Below are 9,149 nucleotides of genomic sequence, written 5' to 3' on the forward strand. Positions count from 1 at the left end.
TCCCCCCGCCCCACAGTGAGCCGGCGAAAAGGGAGACGTGGCCGCCCCTGCAAGAGGTGGCGACAGGATCCTTTTGGGGCACTCATCCCACCGCTGCCTCTCAGAAGAGCAGGCTTCCCCCCCCCCCCGGCAGGCTGGCCAGCGCCCCCTCCGTTTTGGCACCCTAGGCAACTGCCTAGTTCGCCTAAATGGACCCACCGGCCCTGGGTGTCGCTAGTCCTTCTTGTGCTTCAAAGTCTGCCCTGGCTCCTTTACAGCTCCTGTTTCTTGCAGGGAAGTGAAAGCGGGAGAGCAGCTTGACCTGCGCCATGGCAGGAACAGACAACACGATTGACATCCCAGCCCTGGGCCGCCCGTTCCAGCTGGGAATGCTATATGACTGCCGCAAAGACTCCCTGATCCCAGGTAAAGCTGGCACAGAGATGGGGATCACTTTGGGTGGGACGTCTGGGGCAGAAGATGGTATTTCATGCGGAAATACGGAGAGACTTCAGGGACATAAAGCGCCCCCACCCTCCAAAAAGGATCCTGGGAACTGTCTTCTACCCTCACAGAGCTACAATTTCAGCACCCATAACAAAATGAACTTCCCAGGACTAGGGGGCTTGATTTAAATGTATTGTACAGTGGTACCTTGGTTCTCAAACTTAATCCGTTCTGGAAGTCCGTTCCAAAACCAAAGCGTTCCAAAACCAAGGCGTGCTTTCCCATAGAAAGTAATGCTGAACGGATTCATCCATTCCAGACTTTTAAAAACAACCCCTAAAACAGCAGTTTAGCTTGAATTTTACTATCCAACAAGACCATTGGTCCATAAAATGAAAGCAATAATCAATGTACTGTACTATAAAATAAATAAGATAGTATTGTAGAGGATTAAAAAAAAAATTTCTTACCTGCACTGATGATAGTCATTGTTTGGATGGGGGGGGGCTTTTATTAAAAACAAAAACGCAAAATAAATAGCAAAAGCAAAAGCACCAAGCCTAATCTGTTCCGGAAGTCCATTTAACTTCTGAAATGTTCGGAAACCAAGACGCAGCTTCTGATTGGTGCAGGTGCAGAAACAATAGCTGACAGCTGCATCGGATGTTCGGCTTCCGAGAAACGTTAGCAAACTGGAACACTTCTGGGTTTTCGGCGTTTGGGAATCAAGGCGTTTGAGTACCAAGATACCACTGTATATATGTCTCACTTGCTCAATAATTTGTCCATTTAGGAACAGGACATACTATTTCTATCTCCGTTTCTCTTTTCAGATTTAATTCAAAATAATATTGTAGGGTCTTTTGTGCTTTCTCAATAATTTTCTGATTTTCCAACAACCCTTCATTCATTCTCCATCTAAACGATGAATTATCTGTCCCTCTTAACTCCATTAAAATTGAATTATGACCTGAAAGTGTTTTTGGCAAAATCTCTACTTTTACAGTCCTTTAATGTGTTGTTTTATATATCATGTTATAGGACTGATGGAATGGTTTTGTTGATAGTTCTGTCAACAGCTTTGTGACCCGTTTATGGTGAACAGTGAACTTAGGAATAAATAAAATAAATTATGTAACTACAGTTAGGCTCATTGAAATGAACGGAGCTCTTAACCATGCCTAGTTTGGGCTGAGCGATGTCTGGTTTTCAACATCGTGATATATCACCAGCTAAATGTAGTTGGTCAAGGGAGTCGTGGGCTCAAAAAGGTCAAAAACCTCTATTTTCATGAGAGTCATATTGGAGGGTATGGTAGTATGTCTCTATTTTCATTGGAAAAATGTTGGAGGGGATGCAGCTTATTCCAACAAACCAGTGTTTGTGGCAAGAGGCATCACTTATGATGATGATGATGTTTATTAAATTTGTTAGTCACTTTATGTAGCCGAAGGCAACTCAAAGCAACTTACAACCAACCAAAAAACGCCACCAAACTCAGGGGCGTCTTACCCATAGAGGCTAGTGGTGCGGGGCGCCAGGGCGCCAAGTTCTGGAGGGCGCCAGGGAAGAGGCAGAGGCTGGACACGGCACCTCCCGGCATCAGCTCGCCACCCTCGCCCACCTCCGCCATGCCACGGTGAAGCAGCGCCGCGCCCAGAGCCTCCGTCTGCCATGGCCACCGCGGCATGAAGTGGCCAGCTGAGTCAGGAGGCACCGCGTCCAGCCTCCGCCTCTTCCCCGCCGGAGGAGCCACCCTCCAGCCGCTGCCTGCCTCTTCCAGCCCTGCTGACAGCGCTGTCCTCCCTACAAAATCTCTGGGAAATGGGGGGGGAGGCGGAGGGAGCTTTGCACCATGGCGCCGTATATGCTTAAGACGGCCCTGCCCAAACCCCACAAAGATACATGAAAAACAATAGGGAAAGAGACAGTTAAAACACCTCTCTTTTAAAAGGCCACAGGTAGTTTGAGGCCAAAGGCCTGGTTATAAAGACATGTAATGATGGTGCCAGGCGAACCTCCCTGGAAAGAGCATCCCACAAATGGAGCCACTGCAGAGAAGACCCCGTTCTCGTGTTGCCACCCTCTGGGCCTCTTGCAGAGGGGACACACAAAGAAGGGTCTCAGGTGATGATCTCAGGGTCTGGGTTAGTTCAATGGAGAAGAGGCGGCCTTGAGATCCTGGGTCCACTTGCTTCCTTGTGGTTAGCTGTGTTTGGTGGCTTCCTGCTGTTGATGCTGCCTTTCCTACCCTTGTTTGGGCACCCAGCTCAACAGGTAGGCAGTTGGCATCAATGGCGGGCCTTGGGGTCTCAAATTTCAGTGACACCAACATTTGGCGGCCCCTCTCTTGTGTTCCATTCTAACTGGCCATGCTCCCCTAAATTTGCCTCGGGTGGCAGAGGGGGCACCTCAGTGGGCCTCAGCCTCTGCCTCGCTCGAGGGGTGCAAGAGGTTGAGCCTGCTGCTGGTCCAGGCCTCCATCTGAGGTGCCCTTCCCTGCAAAGTCCTCCCATCAATTGGTGGCCTCACCAGTTCCCAAGATTCTTTGAGGTAAGCCATGTGCTTCTAATGTGCTCTGTGCAAGCTGAGCAGCATTAAGGCTCCCGGAACAACCTGCTCCTCCATGAGGTTTCTAAGGGGCTACGAGCAGCAGAGGGCTCTTCTAGCTTCAAGGGTCCCACTACACCTGTGGATGCAAACCTCAGGAAACATCTTTCACCTGCAAAAACGTCCCAGGGTGGTCACCTTTTGCTCAGGTGTGAACAAAACCTTACAGGGAACCAGGCAGGGGGCCTTCTCCATGGTGGCACCCGCCCTGTGGAACACCCTCCCATCAGGTCAAGGAGAAGACATCTGAAGGCAGCCCTATTTAGGGAAGTTTTTAATGTTTGATGTTTTATCGTGTTTTTAATATTCTGTTGGGAGCTACCCAGAGTGGCTGGGAAAACCCAGCCAGATGGGCGGGGTATAAATAAATAAATAAATTTATTATTATTATTATTATTATTATTATTATTATTATTGCATCACAAGCACATGCTAGAGAGAAAGCACCTCCTCACTGCCCTCCATGTGTGGTTTTTATAGTTTTTTTTTTCACCATGTATTGCTCGCTTCCTAAACAGAAGAGAACCATCACTAAAAGGGCTTTAGATGTTTCCAAGGACTTGGGGAATTTTTCTGCTCAGGCTTCGGTAAACCTCTGATTTTGAAGTTCTCTGACAGCCGTGGTGCTTATCAAAAGGGGATTCTTGGTTGAAATAGAATATCAAAATGGGGAACAGGAGAGAGGTTCCCTATGCTCTTTTGTGAAGAGAAACAAGTCCTTCTTCTGAGAAGGTAGAAATGAGGGCTCATCCATACTTTCGCTTGACCTGTATTTGGTGTACAGATCCCTGGGTCCGAGAGCTTTTCTTGTTCTTTGGCAGCTGTGACTTGCAAAAGCCCATCTCAGCCAGTAACTGAAGCTTGGTTCAGCACAATCTCTCTTTGGATTATCCATGCATCTAATAAGATTTGATTCAGTGGCTAAGATCGGGTTTTTGCAATCACAGCAACGGAGCAACGAGAAAAGCTCTCGGACCCTGGTGCAATTAATTGGCACACGATACAAAAAAAAATAAAGGTCAAGGGAAGGTGTGGGTGAGACCCTGAATCATCTCTGGTCAAACAGCTTAGGAGTCATTTTGGAAACCTTTACAAAGCTGCACAAAACTGCTGAACCGGGGATGATAATGATATGTGTGCCCCATCCTGGGCAACGATGATAATGATAATGATAATAATTATAATAATAATAATAATAATAAATTATTTGTACCCCCGCCCATCTGGCTGGGTTTCTCCAGCCACTCTGGGTGGCTTCCAACAGATTAAAAATACATTAAAATGTCACACATTAAAAACTTCCCTGAACGATGGCTCTATGTTGCCACTTTTAACTCAGTTATTTCCCTATGCAGGCTTAATTGTTTTGGACAAAGGGGCTTGATATTTATCTGAACATTACTAAAGCCTTGTGTGGTTGTTTCTCTGTTTGATTCCAGGAATCACCCTTTGGGACCATGACTCCCTTCAGAAGGACCTGGATATCAAACCCCAGCCCAAGACGGAATCTGAGATCATTGCTTCCGACTCCATCGATGATAAGGCCTCCGCCCTCAATATCTCAGCATCGCTCAAGGCCAGTTTTTTGGGGGGATTGGTTAAAGTGGAAGGGTCAGCCAAGTACCTTCAAGACACCAAGAAGTCCAAGCAACAGGCCAGAGTCACTCTGCAGTACAAAGCTACCACCAAGTATTCACATCTGACCATGAGCCATTTGGGAATCCAAAATGTCTCTTACCCAGCAGTTTTTGAGCATGGGACAGCCACCCATGTTGTCACTGCCATCTTGTATGGAGCCCAGGCTTTCTTTGTGTTTGACCGAAATGTCTCTTCTTCCGAGTCCATGCAAGACATACAAGGAAGTCTCAAAGTTATGATAAAGAAGATGGTCACTAATGAAGGCGAGGCATCCATCCACATGAACGACCAGGAAAGAAACCATGCCAATCAGTTCAACTGCAAGTTCTATGGAGATTTTTCTCTGGAGAGCAATCCCGTGACTTTTCAAGATGCCATGAAGGTCTACACTTCTCTGCCCAAAATGCTGGGTACCAATGGGGACAAGGCTGTGCCTGTCAGAGTTTGGCTGTACCCACTGACCAAGCTAGATTCCAGAGCAGCTAAGATGGTGCGTGAGACCAGCTTAGCACTTGTCTATGATGCCCAAACCGTCATGGAGCAACTGAGCGAAATTGATATGAGATGCAATGATCTGTCTACCAATCCCATTGCTACCACCTTCCCAGAAATAAAGTTGAAAATCAAGAGATTCCAGGATTTCTGCAAGCAACACAGGCAGACTTTCCAGCAAGATCTGGCAGGAATATTGCCTTTGATCCGGGGAGGGGGGGAAGAGTTCTGGTGGACATCTTAACATCCATAAATCAATCACCCTTCAATGGCCAAAGACTCAATGAATTTTTGGACACCAAGGAACAAGAGATAAACATGGTCAAGTCTTACCTTGATATCCTCAGTGGGATAGAAACCATCTCCTCCCAGAATAAACTGGAAGAGGTAGTGCTTAACCACCAGAATGAATTTGTTGTCTCATTTACATTCACCTCTTTACACGATGAGGAACCATTTTTAACCACTTTACAACACTTTCTTCAGAAACGATCAGCAGATCCTACAGGAGTCCAAAATGCACCGGAGGAGTGGAATGCTTGGTTTCAGGAAAAAGACAGACTGAGAAATGCTCGGAAAGCGGCCAAGTCCATTGTTGATTTTGCCCAAATCAATGAATCCAATGGGAAGACTCGATTCCTTGTGGCTTCTGTCCCAGATCGGGACAACCCAGGAGTTTCCATTTACCTCTATGAAGATGGAGAGATGGTCAACAGCAACTTTGAGCTGCCCTCCAAACCTCTCCTTCCCCTGGTTGGCCGAATTAGACATGAGAGTGTGCAGCTGACATTTCAACCATCTGAGTCCGGGAGGGCTTCAATCTCCAGCTATCAGGTAGAATGCAAGATTGCAGGAGAAGGAAACTGGGAGATGGTGAATACAGACAACAGTCAAGAGACATTCCAAGTGAAAGGGTTGAGGCCAGACTCAGAATACCAGTTTCGATACACCGCTAGGAGCAAACCAGGACTTAGTGAGACTAGTGATGCGAGTGGATCTGTACAGACACTTCCTACAAGCCCTCCTGGGAAACCGAAAGAGAGAACTGCAGAGTCTTCCAAAATCAGTATTGTCTAGGAGAGCCCAAAGGTCATTGGAGCTGCTATCAAGGAGTACAAAGTGGAGTACAGGGGACTGGTGGGCGATAAGGACGGATGGAATGAAAAAAGAACAGGGGCAAGAACAGAGTCCTGTCAGCTGGATGGGCTGAAGCCTCACAGAACCTACAGACTCAGAGTCTCGGCTGTATGTTTTGATGGGGCTGAGAGTGAGCCCAGTGAAGAGACTGAGATTTCCACAGCAATGGAAGAAGAAGAAGGGGCAAAAATTCCAGCTCGAAAATACCTCCAGGAAAGCACCCTGGTGGAAGATGGGCAACCATCGGTGTATCTACTTCCCCTGGAGGCCACCTCAGATCGATCAGCCCCCGTCCAAACATATCAGCTGGGAAAAGAGAACATGCAGGTCCCCAACAAAGTAATCGTGATGATGGGGACCACAGGGTCAGGGAAAACCACTCTCATCAATGCCATGATCAATCATATCCTGGGTCTGCCAGTGGATTAAGATCTGTATGACCCAAGCGAACAAGAAAAGTCCTCCTCCCTGCGGGCCAGATTTAGGAAGTTTGTTTGCTTCTGATGCCCATCTGCACCCGGGCATCTGGCAGCTGTTACCAAGTGTTTTAAATAAGGGCGTATTTTCTAAATTGTTGCACACACCTTCCGATTGCTTTTGGCTATCAGTAGTGATTTCAAGTTATAGGGCTGTTAATTAGACCAGAGTTGGGATATGGGGGGGGGGCTGGCAGATTCTTCACACTGCCTCTTGTCCAGCTGCTTCTCCCCCACCTCCCAGGAAACCCGCAGCAGCCATGTTTGCTGCTTTAGCTAAATTTGCATTATTTCCTCACTTGGCTTTGAGGTCTGTCACCTGGCAGGTGATCTGGGGCGTTTAGGTAGGTACTGAAAATGCTTTGCGCTTGGGCTATTGACCCAACTTTGTATACAAGTTCCACATTCTGATTTATAGGTAGAGGTGAAAATTTGGGTCTCTGAGCAAATTGAGATGATGGTTGGCTGGGGAACACCCTGGTGATGTGCTTTCTGTCATGCCCAAGCAACCTATTAACCAAAATTAGAATAGAATTTAAAAAAAGAGGAGTTACTCCCAAACTACACCCTTACTTTTGACTACCCAGCATCTCACCTCCCTCCATCTTACATTTTCCTGGAACAAAACTCTTAGAAGGTATTCCTTTTGACGCTTCCATTCCCATCAGTCCCAATTGGCGATGGTGACTGGGTTATAGGGTTGTGTGGTATTCTCATATGGGAGGAGGAGGAGAACATCACACAAGGAATGTGAACAGGGCCTCATATACTGCAGAAGGGTCCTTTGTACCCACCTCAGCATAAGATGGTGGCTGGAAGTCGTTCTCTATATGTGCCTTCCATTTTATTTTATTTTTAATTTTGGAAACTTCAGCTGATCCAGAACATCCAAGCCAGACTGGTGTCATATATCATGTGACCCCTTTGCTGCAACTGCCAAGTTAATTCTAAGTGAAGGTTATAACCTCGGAATCCTTAAAGGGATTATGAACTAGGGCGACTCTCCTCCGCCTTCCACCAGAATCAGAGCCAAGATTGCAACCCCCAGGAAGGCTGCTCCTCCAGCCCATTCTCTGCTGCCCATCTCCAAGATGACGCTTACCTTTGCTCTGCATTTGTAGGCACAGGCCTGGGTTCTCCAGGTCCATGTCTGAACTCTCTTTCTTTATTTTGCTCTGCTACTTTCCCCATGAAAACCCACTCTTTGCTGCTGAATCGAAACAAACAGCCACCCACAGAAAGCCTGAATTGCTGCTCTAATTCAATAGTGAAAATTTCCCAAGGGAAAGCTGTTGGGGGCGTGCTTGGACATGAACCAGGAAAGCGTGGACCTGTGCCTAGAAATGTGCAGGTCGAAATGTGCATAATCCCCAAGAATTCTTGTGCCCTAGCTTTGTATTTAACCTGCCGTATTCGATCAACCCCGAGACAGGGTTTTATTGCTATATTCTGCTGTTTTCACTCGCGTTATTCTTTTTGATCATTTTCTTATCAATAGCCATGCTGAAAAAAATAGATAGAAATTTCTTGAAATAAATAAGAGTGCAGCAAATAGTCTTATCAATTTAGCCCTTGATACAACTGCACTTGCAGAAATGCTGTCCTGCTACTGTTTGTGCCAGTAGCAAGGAAGCCCTGGATATCTCAGCTTTGCTTTCTCCATTTGCACCAATGAAACATCCTTCAAATAAAACTTAACCTGTCCTTTTAAAATGGTCTCTGAGGTGTCTTTGGGTGGCGGGTAGGGGGCATGGCTGAGGCTTATGAACTTATGACATTTCCTAGCACAAAACAAAACCTTTGCTCCATCTTTCCTTCTATAATTGGTCCGGCAGCATCAGAACACGAGAAGAGCCTGCTGGATGAGGCCAGCACCCTGTTCTCACGGTGGCCAAGCGCGTCCATTTCAGGAAACCAGCAAGCAGGATTTGAGCACAAGAGCCCTCTCTCCTCCTGTGGTTTCCAGTACTCTGGGGTAGAGGTTGGGGAGGAATCCACATAACTCACCTTTAGAAGTGGACTCACCTGATGCAATCCAGGCAGCAGCAGCCCCATCCCAGTGGAGTCCTTGGAGCAGGATGCTACAACACGAGGTCCTGTCATTCCCATCGGGGCATTCAAAAAGTGGGGGGCACTGCTGGGCTGAAGCTGATCAAAGCAGCAGTGGGTGGGGTAAAGAAAGTTACTTTCTCTTGCCGGATCAGTGAAAATATCCCCCTGAAGATTCTGAAGTTTGCCCCCACCTCCATTTTTTTTTAAATAAATAAATAAATAAATAGGAATAACCTCTGCGTCTAGGCAGCATCCACAATGTGATGGAGAGTTGGGGTTTTTTTTTCTGGCCCAATATGATTATATATTTCACAAGCC

General features: G+C 46.9%; 1 protein-coding gene across 1 annotated transcript; it reads left to right on the forward strand.

Annotated features, from left to right (window-relative positions):
* The first annotated feature begins 308 nt into the window (after window positions 1-308).
* Window positions 309-7,659, forward strand: LOC118092044 (verrucotoxin subunit beta-like). Its single transcript, XM_035129775.2, is given in 3 exon segments — window positions 309-405; window positions 4,476-5,390; window positions 5,393-7,659. Coding segments are annotated over 3 exon segments (2,352 nt in total). The 3' UTR covers window positions 6,733-7,659.
* Window positions 7,660-9,149: the final 1,490 nt, after the last annotated feature.

Source organism: Zootoca vivipara, chromosome 12, assembly GCF_963506605.1.
Source record: "Zootoca vivipara chromosome 12, rZooViv1.1, whole genome shotgun sequence".
In the NCBI taxonomy this organism is placed as follows: Eukaryota; Metazoa; Chordata; class Lepidosauria; order Squamata; family Lacertidae; genus Zootoca; species Zootoca vivipara.